Source organism: Melanotaenia boesemani, chromosome 23 (assembly GCF_017639745.1).
Source record: "Melanotaenia boesemani isolate fMelBoe1 chromosome 23, fMelBoe1.pri, whole genome shotgun sequence".
Lineage (NCBI taxonomy): Eukaryota > Metazoa > Chordata > Actinopteri > Atheriniformes > Melanotaeniidae > Melanotaenia > Melanotaenia boesemani.
In genome coordinates, this window is record NC_055704.1 from 8,870,618 (window position 1) to 8,886,154 (window position 15,537).

The window sequence follows — 15,537 nt, forward strand, 5'->3', positions numbered from 1 at the left end:
TCACACCGAGTTCCCCCAACTTTACACAAACACACACACACAGACAAGCATGCATGTGTGCCTGAGCAAGACAAACGTGAAAAATGTGTGCACGAGCTGATGCAACTAGAAAAAGAACAAATTTGGAGTGTTCCACACTTCCCAATCTTTTTAATGAATGATTATTTTGCTTGGAGAAGTGATTTAACAAACAAAAACAAGCTGAGTGTTTCTTCGTACTGAGTGCTATGGTAATCACAGAAAACGGCTCAAAATTAACGTGTTAATGATTCATTACAGCCGCAACAACATTGCTGTTTGGGTAAAAAATTGCAATCAGGACTTGATGCACAACAATAACAAAAACTATGTGATTAATACATATTGTTATTATTTTAGGAAATCACTACAAAGCAAAGAGGACACACCCATCATTTCTGCTTCTGCCCACCTCAGAGAGCACCAGCTGGAAGAAGAAAGAGGAAAAAAACACTTCACTAGCCCAGAAAACCCTGGGGCACACAGCACTGACTGTGTGTCTGGGTGTAGTGATGATGGTTGGGGATGAATCAGCTCTCATACTAGCTGGTGGTATAGAAGGCAAAGTGTGTGTCTACATGTTGGTGTGTGTTGGTGGATTGATTTATAACCCACGTCAGCAGAACAAAAAGGGGTCAGATGTGTGTTGTTTATTACCATTGTTGCAATTTGGGCTAAACATGTTTTAGTTGTGATTCTTGGTTTTTCTCAGAGAAGTTTTTTTTTAATGGATAATATTCTAAATTAACCATGTTTGACTAAAATTGGGTGGATCAGACTTGAAACGGGAGGACTGTGATCGAACTGGATTAAACCAGACTGTACTTAACTGGATTTTTAATTAAACTCTCTCTGTAGGGGGCCTTGAGATTACTTTTGAACTGACACGAAAATCAACACAATGAACTCAAATTATATGCCTTCAAGAAAAAGCTGCCACCAATAAATGAAAAGGTCACACACTAATATTTGGTTGGACCTCCTTACCTTTGATTACGGTAGCATTCGATGAGGAATTGTTTTAATAAGCTTCTGCAATGTCACAAGATTTATTTCCATCCAGTGTTGCATTAATTTTTTACCAAGTGCTCATCTTGTAATGATGATGGGAGAGTCTGACCACTGCAAAAGCCTTCTCTAGCACATCCCAAAAATTCTCAATGGGGTTTAGATATGGACTCTGTAGTAGCCAATCCATGTTTGAAAATGAAGTCTCCTCTTCCTTTAACCCCTCTTTCACAATCTGAGCCAGATTCTGGCATTTGTCATCTTAGTATATGGCCGTGCCATCAGGAAAGATTAAATAACCTGCTCATTCAGTATATTCAAGAAGTCAGCTGACGTCATTCTTTGGACAAAAAATGTTGCTGAACCTAGACCTGAACCTAGACCTGACCACCTGCAGCAACCCCAGATCATAGTCTGCCTCCACAGACTTGTACAGTAGGCACTATGCATGATGGCTGCATCACTTCATCTGCTTCTCTTCTTTCCCTGGTGCTGCTATCACTCTGGAACAGGCCAAAATCTAGACATATCAGACCACACGACCTTCATCCATTGCTCAAGAGTCCAATCTTTATGCTCACTAGCAAGTAGAAGCCTTTGTTTCCAGTTAGCCGATCACCATCATTCAGGATGTTTTTCCGACCACATTTCTTCCTGGAAGACGATGGTTCCCCACTATCCTTCTATTTTTCTAGTTTTCTCTGCTTTATGCCAATGACTTGACTCTTCTTAAACAGACTAATATCTGTTCTTTGACCATGGGATGTCTTCCCACATGGTTTCCACAAAAAAAAAAAAAAAATGAAACCATTTAGATTCAGCCAGCTTCTCATTCAGTGTGTTTTGTCCATATGACATGGTTGGTACATTAATGCATTTTTTGTGGGTATGCCAAGATGTGTTTCTGTTCCACAGTAAGGTAGTAAACACTGTATCACAAATACTAAAGTTCCTATGTACCCTGCACTGTTACTTTCATCAGACAGTTCAAGACTCCCAGTCATGGAGAAATCACGTAAATTGTACTTGGCCTGCATGACGGCAGCCGAGAAATTAGTAGTTGAGAGGTGGCTACCTCTCAATGAAACCCTGGTTATAGACTGTGTTAGATATCCCATATTTAGAACTATCTTCAGCCAGACTTAACCATTCCAAGTTTTCTACTCTCCACACCTTTGAAAAGATGTGATGGAGTTTAGAAGTTTCTTCATTTTTGACTTGATATTGATCTCTTAATGTTACACTTTCTTTTGTTGCACTCTCCTCTAAAATTTGTCTTTTCTTTTTTGCTACACCCTTTCTTGAGCTGTATTATATGTTATTCTGTTGATCGATTATCACATTGGTGGGGTGGGTGGAGGTGTGGGAGTGTTTTTTTTTTAATGGGAAACTTTAAATGTGGTTTTCCATAAGATTTTACAAATGTTATTAAAAATTTCATTATAAAAAAATAATTCAAATTACAAAAAAATAATTTGATAATTGAATTAAATAGATAAATAAATACATTCAATAATTAACTAAAATAACAAATGAAGAAATCAGCATTACTCTTTAAAAAATGTATAAAAACAAAAGATCTCATTTTTATAAAAAAAAAATATATTTTTATAAAAAAGCTCTTTGGCACAAAGACTGCTATAATATTTAAATCAACATCTAAATATATATTTACATACATTCTAATAGTTACCAAGAAAGACTTTAACTGTATGATTTTTATAAATAGATGCAAAATATATATAAAAAAATTTCACATAATGAATTCTGAACACTTGTGTTGATAAGAAATAAAAATAAACACCACAGTGAACCCAAATGAAAAGGAAAAAAAGAAGTAATAAGCTTCAATTGACAGCATTAGAAAAACTTATCATTTTTATTATTGCTTTTATGGAAAGCACAGAAATAATAAAGTGTGTGATTGTAAGTGTGTGTGTTTTAATTCTCTCAGTACCCAATGTGTTCCAGGTCAGCGGTCTGGATCGCACATAGGTAAGCCCCTCCTGGGCCCCTACTGTGTGCTCACCCAGCAGTGCAAGTGTGTGTGTGTGTGTTATGTGTCACTCACGAAGAAGAAGAAAATGCTCCTCAGAGAGAAGACAGATTCAGAGAAAGTGAAGCAAGAAAAGAGATGTATAAGAGTCCATCCAGCTCTAAGACAAAGACTCTCCGTCCTCCTTGCTTGGTTGTCCTGTCGTTTGCAGCTCTTCATAATTCATGGATTTTGATGAAAAATGGAAGAGCAGTGAGTATGACACCACAATTAAAAACCCAATGAGAATTTCAATCCCACTTGCCCCGCTGTGACATTGTCTGCTTTGTGATGCTCTGATTGTGCAACTGGGAGACAATCAAGAAACACAATGGGGTGAAAACTCGAAAATGTGACATTTCCCAACCTGTTTCTACCCTGCTCTCCAAAATACAATTACAATCCCCTGATCAACATCCCTATGAGCCTCAGGCTGGTTGAAGCAAGGACTAAAAAGGACCTCGAACTGATTTTATTGCATCACACATTTTGATCCCAGAATCAAAAAGAAAGTTCAAGTTTTAGAGAACTGATCCAAGTGAATTAAGTACCATCTGTAAGGCGAAAAAGCACTGGATAAAGGTGATGAAATACATGCATGTCAGAAGCTGCATTCAGCAGAGTTCCAAGCTGTTGACGTGCTGCACTGAAGGCCCTTTTTACACAATAAGAATATACAGCACTGTGGGCTGGCAGAGAGAACTGTCAGGATATCTGTATAGAAATCTGCATCCTTATCCTAATTATCCTTTATGTTTTACTTTTTTTATAAATTTTAGTGCCAAAAGACAGCAGCTCCTCTTGGACATTTACTCGCTGGGGGATAAATTAAAGCTCAGGAAGGAGCCTTTAACACTGATAACTGTCACTGCCGATGAGAAAGAATACTCCAGCTCTAGTCTTCTGACTGCAATGAGCCAGTTCCTGCCTCATAAATATTCAGAAGTGGGAATACTGAGGGGAGGCGGGGCAAGAAGCGGCAGTCAGGCAGTCACCGTGGCGAGGGACCGCCGTTGTCATGTGGCAACCAGAGAGGCAATAACGGACGCAGCGTACCGGGACGCCGCATTGTGTGTATCCCTGTAATTACGGTCTCTACTGTCTGTGTGGGTCTGGTTCTGTAAACAGGAAGTGTGAGAGCATTTCTGCATCTTCCATGCACACCTGCAGCCCTCATGCCAAAGAAGAACTTGATCTTATGCTGTTTTTGATTTAATCAGTGCTTGTTTACCACTGTTTTGTATTTTGCTGTGTGTGCACGGTATGCGTGTGCACGTGGCGTCCTCGACTCAGGAGGTTGTGTCAGAGCCAATAGTAGGTTTGCGGCTCATAATGACCGATGTGGAAAGGCATCCGAGGAGCAACGCTTGGTAATTATCAGCTGTGTGCCTTCAAAGAACATTATCAGGACAAAGACCTGCAATTAGACACACTCACCCACACACTCCCTTCACACCCTTTATCATCCCTGTTTCCGGCATCTACTCTTCCTCCTCCCCAACTGTCTTCCTCCCCTCTCTCTGCTTCTCCATAGTCTTTCATTTGCTCCCCATGACTCCCATGATCCCCCTTTCCTCCATCCCTACTCAGATTCTTTCATTTCCTGTCTTCCTTTTATCTATCTCTATCCTCCCAGTTCTTCTCTTCCACTTTTCCTTTCCCCCTTTCTACCCATCACCCCCCCTCCCCCTCCTAGCTCCTCTTCTTCCTCCTGGCCCAAAACAGACACTTAAATAACGAGCCGGGTGTCAGTCAAACCACCAGAGAGCTTCATTAGAGGAGGAGAGCACACAGGATCAAATTATACGCCCAGTTCTCTTTTCTGTGATTGTGTGTGAGTGTTTGTGTGTTTGCAGGGGATTGTGGAGGGGGTCGGCGGTGGCGATGGTGGTGAAAGCAGAGAAGAAGCAAACACGCGTTTCGGAATGACGCAGCTGTGTGGCGGATTAGCGTGTAACACACAGCGTTCGGTCATGCGTGTGTCTGTGTGTGAACTCATGCGACCGTCGCAGCCTCGCCTATTTTCTCCAATCAGAGAGGAAAAACTATGTTGCTTAATTATTCACAGCCACAGCCTGCGTCTCATTCTGTTCCTCATGTGGTTTTTCTTCTAAGCTGGATGTGGTTTTTGATCTTCATCTGCTGTGTTTTACTATGAAAACCATCCGGTGTGACTTTATAAGTAAATCAATATCATCCAGATCTGTTATGAGAACTCTGCATCTGTTTATAAAACTGACCATCATAGCACAATATTCTATCCCCTCCTTTTTGTTCTGCACTTCCAAAGTACAAAACACATTTATGGAGCTTAAATTGATAAAAAAAGAACTAAATATTTCTAAATAAAAAGCAAAAAAAGTTGTATGATAAAATTTCAGACATGTTAAGCTACTTAAAAGACCACATCAAGTGTGTATGATTCAGCCCATTAAAACAGCATATTCTTTACATTACTGCTGAGCATTTTTTTCCAAAGTTTTTAAATCATTTCTCATTTTTAAGGAAGACATTTGACTCAGTTCATTTCACTGCAGGGTAAAAAATCTGCTCACACAGATTTAAAACTCACTCAAGATAGGCAATCCATCACTAGAAACCTTTCATCACCCCCTTTTTTTGTTTTTCCATCATTCTATAGTAAGAAAAAGCAGCATGAGAGAACCAAACTCCCACTTCATCCACACAACATTCATTCTTTAGGTTTTCTCTGCTTAATGTATTTTTCTCTTGGCTTTGCTCATAAATCTAGTGCCTCTGGGCAAAGTTTGGACTATACTTCAATGCAATGATGACCATAATAAGAGCTACACCTGCCTATTAATGTAAATAAGGCATCCTATTTACTCTTTGTGTGATATACAGTCATTTTTAAATTTAATGTATTTACGGTTTTAAGTTGCAGCAACAGTAAAATTCAAGTTAGAGTCAAATTAATGACACATTGTTCTTTCATATGAACCCCCGGCACACATCCCATGGATGGTTTTTAGAACAAGATATCCATCCTTTTCTTGTTAACTGCGTCTCAGATGAAAAATAGGTACTGCTATTTTAAGATTGGCTCTCATTTAAACTGAATCCTCCTCCCTTCTCATGATCTGTCGTTCTGTCGCCAACGGCTTTGGTTTAATGACCCTCCCTGGCCATAGATCTGAAGCCCGTCACATCTTTTCTTTCCAATTTCCCCCCTTTTCTTTTTCTCCCTTTTAGTTCTCTGTTTCTCTAACCTTGCTCTCGTCTCATCTTCCTCCTGTCCTTCTACAGACCTCCACTCCCCTCAACACTGCAATCCTCAACACCACACCAGTGTTGATGTGTTTGGCCTGAAGCCTGGAGGCAGCATGCTTCATTGAATCCAAAGGAAAGATAAAGAGTGAAAGTTGAAGACTAAAAGATGACTTTCAGTACCTTTGTATTGGTCCGGAGAGGTCACTGGCGTCCTGCCTGCAAACACAAAAAAGACATTTTTGAATACCAATGAATATTAAGAAAAAACAGTTTAGAAAAGTAAAACAACTCAAAGCAGGGACAGGAACAAGGGCCTTAACATTAAAGCACCCACTAAGGACTAAGTTTAAAGAAATACCTTGTAATCAAGTTTTTATAATTTACACTGCCTTTGTAAAACATCCAAATGCAGGAAGACATCTATGCATGGATATGGTATCTCTCAACGTGGCATTTTCACATCTGAAGTACAAAGATTTCCTCACTACTTCAAGGCCTGAGCATATTTCTGCAGACTAGCTCCGCAGCAAACACACAGCTACATGTCATTACATTTTGCCTTCACTTGGGCTTGACATACTGTACGTGGAACAATCTAAGCTGTAGGCGGCTCTTGGTTGTGTTGGTGCTTTAGCTTTGCTCTGCTGCAGAAAACACAGAAGGTAAAGTGGACAAAGATCTGCTTTGTGGTGAAGTGTTGAGTGTTAAATAATAAAGATTGTGCAGTGCAGTTGTTTTCTGAACTTTTCACCTCTGCTTCTTTGCTATTTATTGGTTTTGATGCTTTGTCCTTTTTGTTATCCGACCTTCTCGGCTCAAGCTAACTTTTAGCCGGTCAACCTTTCAGCAACATGTGGCATTATCTCTAAAGTGTGTTAGCTTCTTGAATAACTGGATGGTCTGTGTGGCTTTTGAAAAGTACCATCTGTAGGGCTGAGACCAACACAGATGGATACCTATATATGATTTTTCTTTTTAAACCCTTTAAGACTGACAGACATTGTACACGGTGACAACCCTGTCAGAAGTGCTGGAGATCCAGGTTAAACCACCAAAGGCTGCCCAAAAGCTCATTTTACATAAAGTTACAGGTCAAAATACAGTAAACCATAGATGAAAAATAGAATAAACACAAACATTAGATCCAGCCAAGTTTTACTGCCAAGAGAAATCAAGAACTTAACATTAACAATGCTCTGTGGCATGTACACACAAGCAGAAAAAACAGATTTTTAGAAAAACATCTAGGTGACTTTGAAAAAGGGTCATCTGGGCATAAATGGAAGGAGATGCAGTCACAAAGACTGCTTAATGGACATGTGCTTCAAGAGAAACTATGACTACAGGGAAACTGGTACATTCAGCACACACTGGCCACGTTTACATGAAAGTTTCAAATGCCCGTTATTTCAAAATGAAAATTAAATCCTCTTTATAAAGATTAGAAATGACCATAAAAACGAATTAAACCTAAATCCAAAGTAAGTGGCTTGTTTATTCAGATTTTAAATCCGAATTGAATAATTCCTCAATCATGTATGCGTTGATTCTGATTTAAATGAATTCCGGTGGTCCTGCACACAAAAACGCTACGCTACTCTATCTCCATTCTCCTCCTCAGCTGATGAACATGCTAGAGTAGCATACTAGTGTTGAGTTGCTGCTTCAAAAATATAATAAAAATCAAAGTGAAAATGGTTCTTATAATGTGGTCTTCCATGTTGTTGCAGAAAAGAAGCAAGAACTTGAGTTTGATTTCTTCAGGTAGATGTAAATACGTCATGTCCGCCCCCGCCCAATCAGAATCCTTCCCAACCCACAGATCTTAAGGGAATTGAACAAAGGCGGTTAAATTGTTTTCCATGTAAATCTCAATTCGGAATTATTACTTCCATGTAAACACGAAGGAGAATATTCCGAATGATTTAATTCTGAATGATTAATTCTAAATTAAAAAACGTAACCATGGCCTTTTACTGACTGATGCTCGTGTATTGACACAACAATACACAAGAACAAAAGTGCAGCTGTAATTATCTGAATAGTTTTAATTAGTTTCAAAATGCTGCGATTCATTAGCTGTTGCCTTTGCATTCACTAGATACCAAGCACAGTGAACATTTACTTTTAACTGGGGACCAGAGCTTTCTACAGACATTGTTGAAATTCAAAAACATTGGTGTTCCATCTTTTTAGTGGCACCAAAGAGACGTACAGAACTCAGTAAGATAATTCACATTGCTTTTTTTTTTTAATTCATTTGGCTCCCATACCTATAAAATGAGATAAACACAGTGTGATTTTGGGTTAGTCCAGATGGAAGATCACAAATATGAAAAATTGGATGAATGGTGGTTCTATGTTGAACTGTCATAGAAGCTGAAAGATGGCAGCTTCATTGATCTTGTGATCAAAGATGGCCTGCTGCTTCAGTCCCAGTCTATGAATCAACCAGCTGAGACCTGAACTAGTAAAACATTTTACATATTTAAACATATCATGCATATGTTAAATACATAAAAAACAGAATACTTTTGGAAATCTAGCTGATTGTCTGTATGATGGACGCAATTATTACAACCATGCTATGGATGATGTAGCATAGAGGAGAAAAGCAGAGAAACTGCAGGATGGCCTTTAATTTAAAGACTATTATTAAAGATGCTCCACACCAACGAGATAACATTTCAAGCTGTACTAACAGTACAAAATGTTATACAGACTTCTAAGTGGCTGAGGTTAAAGTACTGTTAATGCTGTTTGGATGTACAAAGTGTGATTAGTAGTAGTCTCCAGGTTAAAAGTAGGTCATATATTTAGCTTTTTTCTTTGCTATGCAGTGTTTGTGTTGCCAGATTGTGCTGGTGAGATCCTAACATGCCTCAAAACGTTCAAATTCTTTGGATTTGTTAGTGTAAAAAAAACAAAAATACCAATTTGATGTCAGAATTTTTAGAAGTTCAGTGGTTTGTGGAAAATGAGAAATTATTTCCTCCAGAAACTATGTGTTCATGCTCAAGTCTCAGGAACTGTTGAACTGCATAATACACTCACAGGAAACAAATCATTGAGCCATATAGTTTTTAAACAGTCTGCCATATTTAGCTTACAGTCTACATCAATTTAAACATGCTGCATACTGGTTTATATGGTTCGTGCTGCAGGAAGTGACACAAAGAATATTAGTTTGCTGAAATATTGCCGTCTGTAGGCGCCTTTAGTTTTCTGCAAATGTCCGTGGAGTATCATTGCACCATCTATATACGATACTCTGTTGACTGTTTCCTGTTTCCAAGCCGAGAATATGGCACTACATGAGAGGTTTGCAGTTTTAACTTTAAGCTTTTGTAGAACTTTAAAAGTAAAGCAGTTGGGCACACATGAAGGTGGTTTTTCTGGAAATGACTTAAGATACTGGCAAACAAAAACACACACACACACACACATTGAGCCATCTAAATAGTAAATTGGTCCTGTCTGTCCTTGGGAACAGTAGAGAAACTTGTTTGTTCTACTGGGTTTTCTCCATAATTCCCTGCTGCTTCCCCGTTCTCTCTCCTTTCCTTTTTGTTTCATCCCTTCCTCCAATTCTCTGTTCTTTTTCCACTGCATGTAAATAAATTGGTCCCCAGGCCCCACTACTAGACAGTGTGTGTGTGAGCCAACATTACACACAAACACACACGCATCCCTACTTAGCTCAGAGATGCCCCGAATTAGCAAGGGTTTGTCAGAGGTAAATAAAATAATAAATGAATGAGTTTAGGTGTGTGTGTGAGAGACTGGGGGAGTGGAGGGGGGGGGGGGGGGGGGGGTTATTATTATGAAACATGGCGAAAAAACTCCTAGCTCCTCCTCAACACAGTGGCCAATCACTGCTATCACTACTCTTTGCATTTCAAAGACACACTCTTGTCTGTTTCATCTCCACAAGATCACAGAATGATCGTCCTGTTATCCTTCTACACACTCACACACACACCCACACCCATACACACACAAACTCATGATAGCCACCTCCGCTTCAGTCCATTTTCCCAATGCCATGAATTATAAAAAAGGGTAAATGGAACATCAAACACACTCCACTTACACTTAGAGGTTTACACACTGCACACACACACACCTATACCAATAAGACAAGTGCACTCTCATGTTTTCACATCTACATAGATATACACAGCACACTCAAAATGTTTACACTCACTCACTAACCCATATATTCCAGCTGAATGTTAAAACATCCTTTAAAGCTCAAGAATCACAGAAAGAAGTCAAACTATCAGAACTTTAATGAAACTTGATTGCAGTGACTCAGATCGCTGCATGATGACACTAAAAGGCACAGCTGAGCAACTAAAGGCTCTTCTCATTCCAAACATATTCAGTAGAGAATGAAAAACCAAAACAGAATAGACAACACATTGAAGGCACATTACAAATATGCACATATCTCTGTCTATATGTTCACTAGGTTTCTTTTTCTTGCATCAAATTTAACTCATGTTGGGTTGAGAAAAAAAAAGAAACAAAAAAACACTGGTTTCACTTCTTTGAAGATGAAAATAGGTGCAAATGGTGCCTTTTATATTTCATCCCAACATTCAAGATGTGTTTTGAAAGTTAAACTCCACTGTGTGTTTGGTACACAGTGCTCATTAGCGGGGGTTTGTTTTGCATTGCTGTTCCCAGGGTTGACCTGTCAGTCAAACAGTGTTGCCTCTGCTGTTTCAGTGGGAATTTGGAAGACGGTCGTGTCTTTCAGCGACAATATTAATTATGACTCCTATTTGTCAGGAGAGGAGGGAAGAAGTTACTGTAGAGCAATAATGTTTGCAGAGAGAGGACATTGGACAGATGATGGGGTGATGAGTCAACTAAATTATATCCTTCAGTAGTGGACTGCTGTTTGAATTTCTCTGAATAAATTTAAAGGTCCCATATTATTCAAAATTCACTTTCTAAGGGTTTTCTAACAGTCATATGTGTCTTCATAGCCTATGTATGAGGCCCAAAAATTAGAAGATTCTGCCACCTCTCTCACTTGCTTGCTCCACTTTTAAGTGAATGTGTGCTCAAACGGGTGAGTCTAAGGTTTTTCCTTTTGTGACCTCACAAAGGGAAAAAAAACACTTTCCCCAGTAGTGGATACTGTCATTGACCTGCCCCTTGGCCAGCTGAGTCTGCCCTATGAAATCACAGAGTGGGTACCAGCAAAAGCCGGATCCTCTCCCAGACAGGGGCGTGCACAGATACCACTCATGAACATTTAAAGGTTCAGACACAGAAACAGCCTGTTCTCATTAGAGCACACTAGAGCCACATTTGGCATGGCTGAAATGAAGGACCAAGGTTGAATTTAGGGTAATACACAATGTTGTTGGATCTATGACACCCATATAAAATTGTTGAGGTCAAACACCTTGGAACTTGGAACAGCTTTAGTTTTGATTCACCAGCGTGCCAACGTCTTAAATCTCTGTGTGTATTCCAAAATCATGATGTCCAGCGGTAATTTTGCCACTTAGAGCAAAAACTGAGGAGAAGCAGACTAAGCTAATCCACAGCTCATCATGCAAGAGATCATTAGCAGAGAATAATTTTCTACTGCATTCAGATTTTTGCATGGCTTCGGTTAGAATTCTGTACTCGGTAAAGACTACATGTTAGAAAACACATTGTTAGCTACTAAATTAAAATAGTTACAATTTAAGCACATCTCACTATTCAGGGTTCAAGATTCCCATCATGTCATGAATGCTTCCACAGGCTCACGATGTTATGTGCTAGATTAATGGGTCACTCTAAATTCTGTACAATACACAATACACAAGTGACCATTTTATCCCTCTGCAGCGTTTTACCCTTTCAACATATCCCATTATGCTGACTGACTCAGACCAAAATCTTACAAGCAGCTGCACTACACACTTACAAAATAAATATGTCTTTAGAGGGCTGGTGATGATTTTGCTGAAACTCAAAAACCTTTTAGATTTGATTTAGTATCACCATCCCCCCTAGATGCTCTGCAAAAAGTTGAGACAAGATTTAAAGTCAGAATTGATCACTGGGATGGAAACAGATGGAAAAACAGCGTCCAGGTGGACACAAGCCAGACTTATGCTTAGTGACAGACAGATTTTTGGCCGTGTGTGCGAACCCACGCACAAACTCCTGCAGGCCTCTTGCCGCTGCAAGTCTGGTGGAGACGTAAAACGAAGCTGAAACGTGAGGGACTCTTTGGGCGACCGTGCCAGGACAGGCGCAAAGACAGAGCAGGTGGCAGGACCCAGCAAGTACTGCGGGCATATTTTAGACATTGTGATTAATAGAAGATCTGACACAAGCACACACATCTACACACACACACACACACACACACACATTGCATTAGTGAAGGGAAACACTACAAGCTGCTATTGCACTACTGAACAACACTGAGCGTGGGGTTGATTTCTTCCTCTGTCTCCATCTTATTTATAAGCGAACACACACAAAGAAATATTGGAAATGACATTGATGCTTCAATCTCAGCGTCACACACAAGTTGTCATGTTAAACCCTTGTGGGATTGCTGTTATTCCATTTTCTATAGCACATGAAATCAGGTTGCAAGGAGAAATTAGGTTACAGATGGAAATCAGAGAGTGAGTTCAAACACTCCCAACCAGTGTTTTACAAACATGTCAGCTATATGATTTATGCAACGTCAGTAGCGAAGACTCTTTGACAGCCTCAGTTTCTGTTTTAATTGACTTTAAAATAGATTGCATTGTTTTCAGATGCCTGTCTGTCAAAGAATCAAATCAAGAGTTAGTATTTTACATTTTTTTATGTATTTTATCAAAGTCCCTCAGCTAGAAAAGCTCAGTGTTCCTCTTATCGCTGTTGGATTTTATGAAGAACTATACCAAACTAACAAGTGACTGAGAACTCAGGTTAAAAGAGACTTAAAGTGTAAAGTCCCTGATCTCCCTCCTGGATCTAACATTCAGCTCATGAATTTGTGATCAATTCCACCACTGACCCTCCAACCTCCAAATATAACTTAATTCAACTTACTTGCTGGTTAATAAAACAAACACCTGTGTATGTTAGTGTAAAGCTTCCTGCTAAAAGCTGACATTTGTAGTTTCCAATGTTCAAGCAAGGCGGTGTTAAAGAAAATTTTGAAGATAAAAGACAGAAATATCAAGATTTTGAACAATTTCTACATCTCTTTACCTCTCATTTTTAAGTTTCAATTACTAAAATAAAAAGGAGACTAAAACAAATATGATTAATTTGACAGCGATAAAAAACAAGGGAATATCACTAATTGTGGAAAAAATTGTGATCGTTAATGATTTTATCTGGAATAATTGTGCTGTAACAGCAGTAGCTCCCACTTTACACAAAAGCTAGCTCAAATTTTTTTTCACAGAGCTTCAAAGGGACCAATTCTGCCCTCAAAGTTAGCAGTTCGGATCATTTACTGCTGTATTTCACATTAATTTAGCAATGAGAAGTCTTGTAGCTCCAATCATTTACACATCCTAAACTAAATGAGTCACTTAGTCAGAAAAACAAATGTGGGAAAGTTTCTCAAGTTATGTGTCATAAAACAAGAAAACCAAAAAGATCTTTTTGGAGCACCTTGAATTGTCTTATACATGAAATGTGCTATACAAATAAACTTGTCTTGCCTTACAGGTCTGGTTTGTGTGGACAGTGTAGCTGTTGTGTGATGGTTTTACTTTTTAATAATGTCATGATCCACGGGAAGAACCCAAAAACAGGACTACGAGGTAACAAGCAGGCAAACATGGGAACTATTTCCCTGCTTGTACCCAACTGGCCAAAATTAATGGCTCATTAACAGGCTTGTGCAGAATCTGAGGACAAGGTATTCAGGAACTTTGAATCAAGAATTGGAGTTAAACCCCCAACTGAGATTTATTAAAAGAAAAAAGAAAAAAAATACTACACAACAAAACTAATAGACTGCTGACAAACGGCTAGGAAGACAAAGACACACGGAGACGAGGATCTGGCAATGAGCCAAGGAAACCAAGGAGTATTCATACCAAAGGAGCTAATAACTAAAAAAGAAGGAGAACAGGAAGTAAACACAGCAGAATACAGGAAGGCAGAATAATATGAATTAAACCATAATATTGAATCTTTAAAGATTACAGACTAAAATGAGGATCGGAACCAAAAAACAAAATCCCAACACAGAAAAACCTAAGCTGAACTCAAGAACGCCTTACAGAAAGGTCAGGAACAGAACCAAAGACCCACAGACTTCATCATAACAAATTCAAGAAATTTTCCAACGCATTTTCTACCAATTCCATCATGATACTTGTTCAAATGTTTATGGCATTTTACTCACTGATGTGCACAATATTTGCGTTTTCAGCTGTAATGTTGGGAGCTGTGTTGTCTCCACTTGCAATTTTAACACTTTGAATTGTTGTTTATATTAGACAACATGCCTTGCACCCACTTTGTCACCTGCTGATGCTTACAAGAGTGGTCAGAGCTCGCTTCATGTTATTCTGTTGACAGCATACTCATTCGATTCACTCACTAGTGGTACCACACTTCCAGGAAACAGCAGCATCCAGCCAGATGTTTGTTTCCATTTTAATATTCAGTAAAAGAGACAGATGAAGGTTAGAATGCAACCATGCAAAACATGAATGAGTGCATGCGAGACAGAGAGAGAGTATGATTAAGTGTGTGTTTTTGAAATTATTAGATCATAAATAGGAGGTGGGACTTTAATGCGTTAACTACAATAAATTACAAAAAATAGTGTGTTTAAAAAATAAACGTAAGTAATTGCAGTTTAAATTCCGAACAACGAGGACATTTGTCAGTGCGCAAGTTCTTTGTACACCAAAAACACTGGTGCACACGTCAGAGCTCGGCTAACAACTTAGAGACTCTGGTGCTACATTTAGTGAGTTTTCAGACCCTTTTAGCAACTCCATTTCAAAGAAGCAACTAGTGACAAATCGAATGACTTTTTCTGGTGTTATTGGAGAATTTTGGAAACTGACATGAAATCATGCATAGTTTACTCTTATAGGCCCCTCCCCCATCCAAAAGTATGCTTGGTCCTTATGCAGCAGCCCCAGACGCAACAGGAGATTATCACCTCTGCTCGATGACCTGCCTGAAAGTGAAACGTGAACAGTTGCTGTTACGACCCCTCTTTTAAAATAGGGGAAACGGGGTCGATAGCAAAAACA

General features: G+C 39.1%; 1 protein-coding gene across 1 annotated transcript in view; it reads right to left on the minus strand.

The window, feature by feature from the left end:
• The window catches only part of celf2 (cugbp, Elav-like family member 2), a 255,452-nt gene that overhangs the window by 188,527 nt on the left and 51,388 nt on the right, over positions 1-15,537 (minus strand). The window contains exon 2 of the mRNA XM_041977214.1: positions 6,473-6,508. Coding sequence (XP_041833148.1) covers positions 6,473-6,508 — 36 coding nt within the window. The remainder of the gene's footprint in view (positions 1-6,472; positions 6,509-15,537) is intronic.